Here is a 12,921-nt window from a genome sequence, read left to right as displayed (position 1 = left end):
GAAAAGTAGTTTCCACCCGGACCCGTTTTCCTCCTGCACCGCATGCACTGTGCATCTTTTCGTTGGAGGTGTGTGAAATCAACTTTGTGCAGCACACGAGTCAGCGTTTACAACATCTGTATCCTGAGCGGCTGCCCATTTTTCTGACTCGGTAAACAAAACATCACGACAACAATTGCAACATTGTTGTCTTAACGAGTAAGAGTTTCTGTATTGCTTCCATGTCATAAAACTGCATGGTCCGGTTGACCGATTTCCGTGTGCTATACTCAAATATTCAATACACACATTTTTAAACGGCTGTTAAACACATTTTTTATAATTTTCTACCATTTAATCTAAACATGCCCGCTGTTGTTGCGCATGCATGTTGCACGTTTGTGGATATTTAGCCTGTAAAGTTTCCTTGTGAATGAACTTGTTTACTCTGTTTCTTGTCTCACTTGAACCAAAACCCCTTCAACAATTCACGTCCACGATGTTCCTTATTAGAAACAATGTAAAATGAACCAGAACCATTACAAGCTATAATAATAGACTTCAAAGGTTGGAGTCCAGGTCTTATCTTATCTCTCATTGTCTGTAGAGAAAGTGTTTCCATTCAATATGTTGTTTATGAATATGTAAAAAAATATGCTCACAAAAAAATAAGGTAGCATTGAAAAGAAAGTGTAAAACTGAATAAAAATATTTCATTTCCATGGTTTCATTTGACATAACTATTTTTTAGGATAAAAATTGAAATACATAAAAAAAGAGAGAAAATGCAATTTCTAAGAATAAAAACTTTTACTTTTGGGAGCCTTTCATGGAAGGTCCTATAGTGTGAACGGCTGAGTCAGTACCTTGGAAGTTTGTCATGCCCTTAAATTTCTGTCAGTACAGTTTACATTCAGATTGACTGGTATTTTTCCCCCCTGTATCTGTGATCAGGCATGTCTCAAGACAGTCAACACGGCAAGTGGACTGTCTCCAGCAGCGATGATGATGATGGCGAGCTTCCTCCCTCTGGGACTTCAGCATCCCAGCCCAACCCACCTGCTGTACCTAGTGAGAGCTCCATTCGGTCTGCCTCTCCTCCTGGTCCCAAACAGGAACCAGAAGAACCCTCTGTCGAATTCAAACCAGAGCAGGACAACACCCCAGTAACCTCGCTTGCTATTGGCTCTGAAGCTAGACGGTCAGCAGCAATGAGCCAGTTAAACCCTGTTAAATATGAAAACACTCCATCATTAGCTGGGAAGAGGAAGATGGAAGTGTCTGAAAGCTCAGGCTGGGCCCTTTCAGATAGTGACGATGATGAAGATGTGAAGGGGAAGAGTCTTGCTAACCCGCCAAAAAAAGCACCCCCGAGCCCAAAAACAAAGAAAGCAAAGGTGACAAACGAGCGCCCTCCGAGTCCTCATGGAAGAGTTTACTACATTGATGAGCCTGAGGATTTCTTTGAGTCCAGTATTCCTTGTTCTAATGACCCCTTCAGGTTTTACCTCAACAAAGTGACAGGCCTGGACCGGAAGTACAACACTGGAGCTCTGCACATCAGAGGTGAGGAGGGTTTAATTCACTAACAGGTGGTGCAGACAGTTTTCTACATTTGACCTGATAAAACTATGAATTTATCAAAAAGTTTGCCATCCCAGATCAGAATGGGGCAGTCAAAACAGAACCTTGAATATCTGCCTTAATTTCCTTTAGATCTTCTATGTAATACAACAACACAATGTGTAAGAGCCAAAGAGAAACACTGTGGGTCCTTTGAAGGTATTGAACTTTAATTTGTGTAAAAACTGAGATTAGTTTTATGAATAATTTTAACGACGATCAAGTGTGGCTGTGTGTCCACAGTGACTTAAAGGTTTAATATAGTAGTGAGACGTGTTTGGCAGCATTTATCATGTTGGAAATGGGTTATAATTTTCCTTAGTGTGTATAATCAAGTGCTAAATCAACCGAAAATAAAAAAAATCGTTCATTTTTTTGTGTAGATTGAACCTTTTGTAGCAGAGGGGCCCCTCAATGGAGGCTGCATTGCCAGGTTTCTACAGTAGCTCAGACAAATTTAGTCAACTATAAACAACTATGTTTAATTAGTTTTTATGTCTTTGCACAATTAGACCTTAGACCTTGTCTTTGCACAATTAGACCTTATTGATGGTAAATCTGGAAAATAGAGGATCATATACATCATGCATCACAGGAGCCTCTTGTCCTCTAAGGCTAAGGCCATCATTGCCTCTGGCAGAGGGCTAAGGAAGGGAGTGTTTCTATAATCTGACTTCTACACACTTTACCTTTACCCCTCAGACACATTAATATTGATGTTAAACTACTTCAGAGCACATCATTCTTAGGATTGAATGTACATATACAAAGTTAATAAAGTCTTGTTTCTTTCCCTAATACCCCACTGGAAGCTCTTCTACCTACAGCTTCCCCTCTTTGAAATCAGTACAGTTTAGTTCCCACCTCAAATTGATTTTTCATAGAATATTGCAGAATTGTACATTCACCTTTAACTGTTTTCTTTCATCTAGACATTCTCTCTCCATTATTTGGGACCCTGAAAGAGTCTGTTCAGGTCAGTAATGATCTTTTTTCTGTCCCATTAGCAGCATGGCCCTTGTGATGGCAGTGTTGGTCCATCAGTTGGCCTTAACACTTTAATGCAGACTTTGATTTATTGAGGAACTATGGCGTGGACCAGGGCCAGCCAGGGAACAAAACAAGTGCCTTGACATTTTCCTCAAAACTACCCCACATTGACACACCTTCAAATCTTTCTTTTTGCCATAAACGCTGCAACAAATGATTCATAGACTGCTGGTGTGATGTTTATTACTGAAACTAGACTGATTTGGGTCTTTTTGATGTATGTTTGTACGAGGCACTTCAACAGTCAGTGTATCATCCAAAGGGGGTTCTGGTCACCCTGGGCCCTTTGATGAGAAACAGACACAAATGCTGCTGACTGTGTTAACTCTACCTTAAAATAAATCTAATTTTGGAGAGCTCAACACTAATGTTATAAGAATGTGCTCAGTTTGGAAAGGTATTAGCACTTTACTTTGTTGTCTGGAGGTACCTTGGTTTTATATATTGCCAGAATCTATTGTCCACATGCCATGTTTGCTTTATCTATATCCACTGAGTTAGCTTGGTAATGTTCAGCATTTGCTGCTTAAAATCGTGTTATCTGTGTCCTGGAGCCAAAGTCAAGTAAATAGATCAGATTTTCTTGAGAGTATTAGATAGATTGGGTGATTGTTTATTAGATTTTAGAGGTACCTGTATCTAAATTCTCGATATTTTTCTTGTTTTTGAGGTCTTAAATTGGCTAGCTCCCCCCCACCAGGAACAAATATATCCAGAAAAAAAAAGTTGATAAATGGTATAGCACAAATCAGATGACACTGTGATATATCAGATGTAAAACTTGCCTGTAAGATATACATATTCCTGGAACAAGAGAACTACTTAACCATTAATGTTGGTTAAAAACAAACAAGTCATGCACAAATGAATCATAACCAGTTCCTCCTTTGATGCCCATTCCTGGGTGCTTTGGGCTCACTTCTCATTATTTGTGGATCTAATTTTTATTTTGCAACCAAAGTCTATATTTGTGATTTCCTAGTGAAGGGTACATTTAACATTTGAACCGATATGGTACCAATGCCTGATACCTGGCAATCGGTATTGGTACTCAATGGTACCAAATTTTGGTACTCTTGTGTGTTTATATGGTAATAAATATATATTTTTAATGATAAAATCTCAAAGTTTTCAATGTTCAGCATGGAAAATCACCTACTCTTGCACTTCCTCACAGTCGCAAGGGTGGGTTTTTATGTATCCAAACAAGGTGCTGTTTGCTTTTTCGTGAAGTAGTACTTCATAGTATAGACAGACTTCAATTGGTACCTATAAAAGTACCTAATTCAGTACCCAACCATATCCCTTAGCCAGAGTGCTTATTCCAGTATATTTACATTGCTGTGTACTACTGAAATGTTCATTAATGTGCATAAATCTAAAGTTAACTAAATAAGGCATCAGAGCTGTACCAACTACAGTGGACAGGGGCCTTGCTGTCATGTTGGCTGTGTAGATGTTTTTTTAACAAAGAGGCAGAACTGATCAGTATGTCCGGTGGCTAATACACTTAAAACCCCCTCTTGAAATACACCACCCCCTTTAAGAGCTTTCTTTTAAACCATAGCATGCTGTATTGAAGACATATAAATTCAGGAACAACTAACATATATCAGTTTACTCTCTCTCTCTTTAGTTTAATTACTGCTTTGATATTCCCTGGATGGTACAGCAGTACCCACCTGAGTTTAGGTAAGTTCTGCCTCCTATTTTCTCCTAAGACATCCTAATATGTCATTGTCCTCATCACACTATCAGGGCTCTAACTTGCATGACCACCTGTTCACTAAACACTGTACCTTAACTCACTGTTTCCTTTCCTTTAGAATTAACAATGTCTGTTTCAGTCCACTGACTCATGCTCAGTCTCCTTATTTGTTTGGTGGTTTTGGTTACAGGGATCGTCCGGTTTTGATTGTGCACGGTGATAAGAGGGAGGCCAAGGCCCGGCTGCTTCAGCAGGCCAAGCCTTTCCCACATGTTCGATTCTGCCAGGTACACTCTCACCAACAAAGATAACTCTTTGTTTAAATTACAGTTATAGTGTAACTCTACTGATGGTATGAACACTCAGGATGTCCTCTCAAATGAGCTTTCTATATGTTGTTATCCATACAGGCTAAGCTGGAAATTACTTTTGGGACTCACCACACGTAAGCATCTCTTCCCTCGTTAATATCATTTATTGTTTATTTTTCAGTTCTTGATGTTATTTTACCCCCCATGCCAAGCTGCACTGTCCAACTCTGTAGTCCAGAACAACACACTGTCACTATTAAATATATCAGTTTGAAAAAATGTAGATTCCAGGTCCAAGAAGATGACTTCTAATTTAATCTCTCTAATTTTAAGACACTTTAACCTATACCAGGCGGGGTGGGCTGGATATGGTACAAGGAGACATCATATATTGCTTGGTTGTATGAAGATTCAGCATTGTAATAATGATAATAAGGTCAAATTCAACCTGTGTGCCTACATTTCAGTTTTTATACCTTTCAGTACATTTCAGTAAACTACAATGATTAGAAAAGTCATTGATGTTGAAAATTAAATTAAGAAACATAAATATTTCCAAATATGTCCAGTTGTGATTCACTTACAACTACCGTAATTATTTTTTTAATTCTCTTTATTTTCTAAATTAACAAAGTCTTACTTCGGTATCTGGATGAAGATATTACAGCACTTTTTTTATATTTGCGGTTGATCAAAGCAGTTTATAGAGCTGATCTGTGCTAACTTGCAGGAAGATGATGTTGCTGTGGTATGAGGAAGGCTTTAGGGTCATCATTCTGACTTCTAACCTCATCAGAGCTGACTGGTACCAGAAATCACAGGGGTGAGTCTGTCTGCTGTGTAACGCACAACCCCAGTCTCATATGATTTGGGATGTTGTGTAAAATATAGGATAAAACATGTTGATCCCATGCAGTGATTTCCACTACAGAGTCATGTATGTTGTAAATGGTGTGCCACCATTACATTTAAAAAAAGAGTCTAAGCTGAGACGGACAGAAGTTTGTGTCTGTTTATGTCAGTAGATATTTTTTGTTCCCAAACCAGGATGTGGATGAGCCCACTGTTCCCACGGTTACCAAAAGGCAGCAGCGAAACTGCAGGTGAGTCCCCCACCTTCTTTAAGAGGGACCTGCTGGAATACCTGGCTTCATACAAAGCACCAGAGCTGGAGGAGTGGATCGAACGCATCAAAGAGCACGACCTGTCAGAGACCAGGTAAACATGAGACACACGCACACGCACACATGCTCACACACAAAAAGTGCTAAAGTCTAATTTATTCAAACTTAAATTAGACATAACCCTTAAAGTCATGTCTTTTGTCATCAGAGTCTATTTGGTCGGCTCAACACCGGGGAGATATGTTGGTTCAGACATGGAGCGCTGGGGCCACCTGAGGCTGAGGAAGGTAAAAGTTTGCTTTCTCCCAAGTCAAAGCTTTTGTATGCAGTGTCTACTTTTAATGCCAAGACACGACAGGCAGGGTTATTTTTATAGATGTATAAAATATTTAATCTCTTGTCCCTAACAGTGGTGGTTTTGCTACTCATTTAGCTTTGAGAAACAGACAAAATCCATATATTTCAGACCTGTTTCATGGTCTTATAGTGTTGCATTGAAAGGAAATAGTCAAATTGAAAACTCACTTGCTTCAAACAAAAGCACCAACATCTGTAATGTTTGCATTCATAAGCATTGTTGGAACTTGAGTGTCAGAAACAAAGAGGAAATATTTGAGGAGCGTTTTTACATACATGCCTGTAAATCACCCCTGTCATCACATCACAGGAGCAAACTTTAAGCACATCTTTAAATCTCTGTTTCTTCTGTTAGTTGGCTCCAAAATCAGTGCAGAGACTTTTTTGCTTTTAAATTCTCAGAGTTGCGAGTCTGAAGATGACTTCAGTATCTATGTATAGGCAAGGTAACACTTCTTTATTCAAGGTATAGGACCTTTGAAGAAAAGTAAACTCCTAATTGCTAAAATTAGAAAATAAAAGAGGATAACCAAAAAGGACAAAGACCCAGCTTAAGTGAACGAGAGATGTGAAGGTGCTGTGTCAAACCTCTAGCACCTCCCTCTTCAAATTCATTCATTCATTTTATTATTTTGTCCCTTGAAGGGCAATTTGGTTTGCAGCAAATTCACATTTGGACATAAAAACATAGAAAACATGCATGATAATATGAGCAGTATAGAAATTGGTGCATGGTTAGTTCAATTACAGGAAAGTAGATTAACAAGGTGGACTAATAAAACCAAGCTGTGCTCCTAATCAAGAAGAAGGATGGGAAATGACAGACTACTGGTCAGCAAATATACAGTAGCTGCATAACAAGGTGCACGGTTTACAGTACAAACACAATTACCTCCCCTTCTCCTCCATGTTTAAAGCGCGGATGGAGAGAAGCACAAAGGAAAACTTATATCTATTTTTAGTAGCTGGAGGAACAGTAAAGGGGAGGCCGGATGGAAGAAGCTTATACTCCTGGTTCAGAGGGTGAGTTTCATCTCTACGAATGGACTTTCCTTTCTTAAGCACCTGAGTGTTGTAAATTTCCTCCAGGCTGCTGAAATTCACCCCAGCTACTTTGGAAGCAATGCTCAATCCTGGAATTTGGTGAGCTTCCTCAGACGAAAGAGGCGTTGTTGACCTTTTTTACAGAGCATATCACAGTTCACATCGAACTTGAGCAAGTTATCTATTATAGTGCCGAGATATTTGTAGCTGCTCACCAGTTCAACTCGCTGATTTTGGGCGATACTACAATGAGGAACCTGGGACGTACATCTAAAATCAATACACACTTCCTTTGTTTTAGGAACATTAATTTGTAAGAAAAATGTATCGCACCAGGATACAAAATCATCAAGTACCTGGCCGTGACTAACCTCCTCATCTGCCTGCTCTTTATTATTGATGAATAGAAAACTAACTTGAATGAAAGGCCAATACCTAGACCACATGTGGTCCCATGGCCAAACAATAACCTAAAATTTTAAACCAAATTCAGAATTTTGACCTTCAACCCCTATCAGATCACACAAAGCTGTTTGTATATAAAGGAGAGAAGCATCAGATTTGTTGCCTCATCTCCAGGAGAAGATCTCGAGTTCTTCAAGTTCATCTCCACTATCTAGGGACAGCACTTTTGTAGTGCTTGATGCAGTGAATACAACTTTCTTGCCATTTTAGTAGAGAAAAATGATCTGGGAGCTGCCAGGCCTCTTTACAACCTAACCCGTAACCTAAGCCCTGGCTGCACCTGAATAAACATGTTTATAAACAGTGCCAGAGATTTTTTTTCTCTTTCCTCAGTTGCTTTATCTTTGACAAAAGAACAAAGCATCTTGTGTTCTTTCAACATGTACATCAAAGCCAATTTGTCTCAGAAACTGAAAAAAATCAAAAGACCTGCATGTTTAACAAAAAAATACCAGTCACTCTGCATTATAATACACATTTGTGCTGCAATTTCACATGAAAAATGCAAAATCATTGCTTGGCATCCATCAGATCACACCTAGGTCAAAATTGTGCCATTGATTTTCTTCATTGAAGTGCAGCAAGCCACTAACACCCCCTACTGGAACCTAACGGTATTACATGACCTTGCTCCTTTAACCAAAAATGAATTAATGACATGAGCTGGAAAAATACTATAGAACCCACAATTTTCAAGTGTTGAGTTTATAATAAAAGAAATGTATTAGAGTTACCTGTCTGTCATTCAGAATTAAGTCTCTGTTACCTGTCTGGTTATAAGGTTAAATCATATTTATAGCTACATCATGAAAAATATAATTATTATCACTTAAAACCCTTCTCTCTTCTGCTTCTTCTCTCTGTCAGCTGTTGTATGACCACACAGATCCTGTCCCAGACGAGGAGAGGTGGCCTGTGATTGGTCAGTTCTCCAGTATCGGCTCCATGGGGCTGGATAAGACCAAATGGTTGACAGGGGAGTTTCAGCGCACCATGACTACACTGGGGAAATCGTCTCTTCGTCCAGACCCCCCCATGCACCTGGTACAGCCCTTCAACACACACTCTCTACCTCTGCACTTCAGATTCTGTGGAGGAGATACAAACAATAAGATACAAATATAATTTTCCACTGATATTCTTATGATCCTGTAATATCTGAAACAGGTCACTTATGTTTGAATGTTTTGTAGTTGTATCCATCAGTTGACGATGTAAGGACGAGTTTAGAGGGCTATCCAGGTGAGTATGATCGGAGAATTACATGTTTTAAAAGCCATGTTTTGTTGAATTAAAAACAACCTGGACTAAATAAAAGTAAAAAAAGAAATGTCTCCAGCAATATGAGCTTTATTTTGACTCTTGCAGTATTCATAATCCATAATCTCTCCCAGTGTGAGTGTGTAGTTGATTCCTTTTTTTGATTATTTAATGACTGCTGTGTATGTTGCAGCGGGGGGTTCCCTACCTTACAGCATCCAGACGGCTCAAAAACAACTCTGGCTCCATTCTTACTTCCAGTAAGTTCATGTTTGTTTACCAAAAGTTACACAGATAGTATAACTACAGCTCTGTGACAGAGATTTACTGATCAGTCTCTAAAAACTTCTGTATCTGTTCACACCGTAAACCAACATATGTGCATTTGCATGTGAGATCTGGCTGTGGAGCAGAAGGACAAAAGATCACTTAATCTTGATTTTCAGTATGAATACGGACCATGAAAGCTGAGCCTCACAATCCCTCTGGCTTTTTGGGTTTTAAGCAGGAGGTGTCAGAAAAGGTACCACAGGGATAACTGGCTTGTGGCGGTTTTCAACGTTCATAGTGACATCGCTTTTTGATCCTATGATGTCGGCTTTTCCTCTCATTGTGAAGCAGAATTCACCAAGCATTGGATTGTTCTGTAATTAGGGAGGTTAGTTATATGTGCCTAAGTTTAATGCTATGTTTTATTTGTGTGTTGTGTTTATGCAGCCGTTGGAAGGCGGATACAACAGGAAGAAGTCATGCCATGCCACACATCAAGACCTACATGAGGGTGTCACCAGATTTCACCAAGCTCGCCTGGTTCCTCGTTACTAGGTGCGTGTATTAGCCAAGAGTGTAGAATACAGTAGAATAGAATAGAATAGAATAGAATAGAATAGAATAGAATAGAATAGAATAGAATTACTATTGACCCCAAACTGGAAAATTGTGAAGTTACTACAGTAATTGTCAGAGTCAGTAGAACAATATAAAAAAGATACATGAGCACTCAAAACATAAAAAATAGAATTGGAAGAAATATATACACCAACCTGTGTATAAGCACACAAAAATCCCAAAATGTCAGATCTTAATTGTGGCACCATTAAGTGTTAAACATGGCAGCCCTTATTTTGGTGCTGCACGGTCAGTGTGTTACTGTGAACAGAGGCTCCAGACTGCAGTTCATTTTTTGTTCTTTGTTATAAACAGAAGAGTAATAAAGAGCTACACCACACCTGATCAACAGACTGACTGTCCCGACAGACTGAAAACTAAACCTGAAAATCTGATATAATCGTTTCGGATCTTAAATTGTCAAAACTTAAACGCACACAGCTGAATTGAAATATAAAAATGTCTGTGTTTCAGCGCCAACCTGTCCAAAGCAGCCTGGGGGGCACTGGAAAAGAACAACACTCAGCTAATGGTTCGGTCATACGAGCTGGGAGTCCTCTATGTGCCCTCTGCCTTTGTAAGAGCTTCTCTTGATGTTTTTTATTGTTCAAAAGGTGTAGAAACAAAGTTTGACGTGTGTTTATGAACAGCAAATTGTGTATTTACAGAGGTGGTTTGGAGTAACGCTTGTCTCCTTACAGAACATGAAGACTTTTACTGTTCAAAGAAATCCATTCCCAGTCTCCCCCTCCTCCTCTTCTGGTTTTCCTGTGCCCTTTGACCTGCCCCCTACAGGCTACTCCCCTAAAGGTACAGCACTGTGTGTGTGTTTATAAAGTCTCTTTCTTGGTGTTTGAAACTTGCATTAAATAAATCTTTTTAAAGTGGAAAGCTGGTTAAAAAACTCTCATAGGTTCTGCTGACAACAAGGTTGGGGTCTCTGAAACATATTAATCACAGCTGAAGTGTGTTTTCATTTTAAGACGACAGCATATTAGACATTAATGTGAACATTTGTTTCATGTAGCCCCTCGTGTATTTATGTTAAGTCAGCGTTGATCGTTTATTTTTACTGACTGCTTGTTCTTTATGCTCAGATCAGCCATGGATCTGGAACATACCATACAGCCAGGCTCCTGACACACACGGCAACATCTGGGTTCCCTCCTGAACACACACACACACACACACACACACCTGACATAAGACTACGTTCAACCTTATTTTGTTTTTAGTTTTTGGTGTTGTGTCTAGATGTTAGTGTCAGTAGTATATATTTTTATATTTTATACCATACTGTTAACTTTTGTTACTAACTAATAAATAAGCTGCTAAATCTGTTAAACATTTGTTGTGCATTTTTCTTGTTAAATTTGCTGCACCATAAAAAATAGAAAGGACATTTAATTAGTTTTAGTTCAACCTTGATAAGACTTGTTCAACAATAGAAAAAAAGACAATTTTTTTTCAGAAATGCTTGCATCACAGATTTAATCATAATTGTAAATCTGCTGAGTCAGAAGTCAGCGTTTGTCCCTGAACATCCTCCTGCTCTTGGTTCCCTCCTGAAGAAAACTAATTTACATCCACCTGTGAATGCCTCTTTATGAAAACAGCTCAGGACATGCAGACACTTCCTGTTTTCTGTTGCAGTTACAGCATCTCCCTGTCAAAGAGCTCTGTGGCCTCTACAGGTTTCTAATCTGCCAGGTTGATAATTGTGTCTCTCCCATGTGTTAATCAATCACTGTTCACTCCCATAGAAAGCAAACAAACAAGTCTGTGTAATGACCACAAGGAGTACTGGCCAACCATGCTTGGGTTTGCTCGGTTTCACATCTGAGGAAAAACAAAGAGTTGATAGATAATTGTCATCACAGGTATTGACATTACATTACCGTTGTCCTGGCTTTTCCTAGTTTCCTCGGCTTGTTCTGAACCAAAATCCTAAATGAGAGGAGCTTCACTTCATTGATTTGTGTAAATATCCTAAAATGAATATTTGGAGTTATCAAGTGGTCACATTCTATGTCAAAACTCTCATGCTTCCCCCTCCTGTTAATGAAGCGCTGAGTAAGTATGATCCTCTATTTATCTCTTTTGAATAATCAAAAGCAACTGTAACTATAAGTTGTTCTGCACACAACAACAGCTACTCCTTTCTTTGTCTTCCAATCAGTGCATATCTCACATCAACTCACTTTTGTCTATTTCCCAACAAGACATTCTGAAGAGCTTTTGGGTTTGTCTCTATGTCTTTTGTAAAAACCAAACAAAACTCAAAACAGCTGCACACATCTATGCATATTTGGAGGAGGAGGTGTCGGGGGGCGTACAATGAAAATGTATTTTTTGTAAACCACATCCAAGTCATTTTAAGGGGATTGTGTTAGGATTTTTTTTTTTTTTTTACAAATACAAGTGCGGTAAAATGACTTACCTTCAATGTATCATGAACAAGTTAGGAGATCCTCATGTGATTACCTCATCATTTCAGCAAGTCACATGAAGATCTCATAATAGTTTTTAAATGGACCTTTTTTGATCAATTTACAGCCAGATTAAGGGATTTATACGACATATGAATGTGTAGTGGTTTGGAACATCTGGTATTGTTACTTTTTTGGCTATGTTTAAAATATGGAGAAGCAGAATTCCCCTCCTTGAGCTCATTTTCAGAGTTTTATGAAGAGCTATGATTTGGTCCCAGAGCTGATTCTTGGTCATTTTTGCAGTTTGATATACTGTTAGAAGGTTTAGGGACTTTCTCCAATATTTTTATCGTCTCAGCATTTCAACTGTATTAACAAAATTTTATTTCAGTTTCACTTTTTTTTTCTCTTAAAGTAATGAAAATAATTCTTCCTTCTCTATTTTTACTCTCATCCATGGCCCATGCATTGCTCTATACCTTGATTTCCATGTCTGTTGACATTTTAAATTAGTCTCCATTTCCTCCATTGAACAGTGAATGAATCTTTGTCTGCTATTTGTTTAACAACTATAAATGTTATACAAGAAAGTTACTCCTCAACAGCACAATAATGGTTTTTATTTTCCAAGCCTTCTGAGCTGTTTAGACCACATGATTTTGGCAAAAAAAAATAAAAAA

General features: G+C 38.6%; 1 protein-coding gene across 2 annotated transcripts; it reads left to right on the top strand.

The window, feature by feature from the left end:
- The first annotated feature begins 4 nt into the window (after nt 1-4).
- On the top strand, nt 5-11,136 carry tdp1 (tyrosyl-DNA phosphodiesterase 1). Of its 2 annotated transcripts, none has more exons than XM_074665878.1 (16): nt 5-151; nt 934-1,545; nt 2,535-2,578; nt 4,289-4,344; nt 4,551-4,647; nt 4,771-4,805; nt 5,402-5,494; nt 5,719-5,889; nt 6,004-6,082; nt 8,529-8,705; nt 8,855-8,903; nt 9,115-9,181; nt 9,639-9,746; nt 10,284-10,386; nt 10,511-10,619; nt 10,907-11,136. In XM_074665878.1, exons 2-16 carry the CDS (start codon nt 936-938, stop codon nt 10,978-10,980), a joined length of 1,872 nt encoding a protein of 623 aa, XP_074521979.1. In that variant the 5' UTR covers nt 5-151; nt 934-935; the 3' UTR covers nt 10,981-11,136. The 2 variants fall into 2 exon arrangements, with proteins under 2 accessions (XP_074521979.1, XP_074521978.1); XM_074665877.1 differs by having other exon boundaries at nt 5-198.
- The last annotated feature ends 1,785 nt before the right edge of the window (nt 11,137-12,921 follow it).

The sequence above is a fragment of the Halichoeres trimaculatus genome, unplaced genomic scaffold, assembly GCF_033239565.1.
Source record: "Halichoeres trimaculatus isolate MK-OKI-2021-1 unplaced genomic scaffold, fHalTri1.1 fHalTri1_scaffold_3, whole genome shotgun sequence".
Lineage (NCBI taxonomy): Eukaryota > Metazoa > Chordata > Actinopteri > Labriformes > Labridae > Halichoeres > Halichoeres trimaculatus.
The sequence above is the reverse complement of the archived record's forward strand: the minus strand, read 5'-3'. Positions and strand labels throughout refer to the sequence as shown.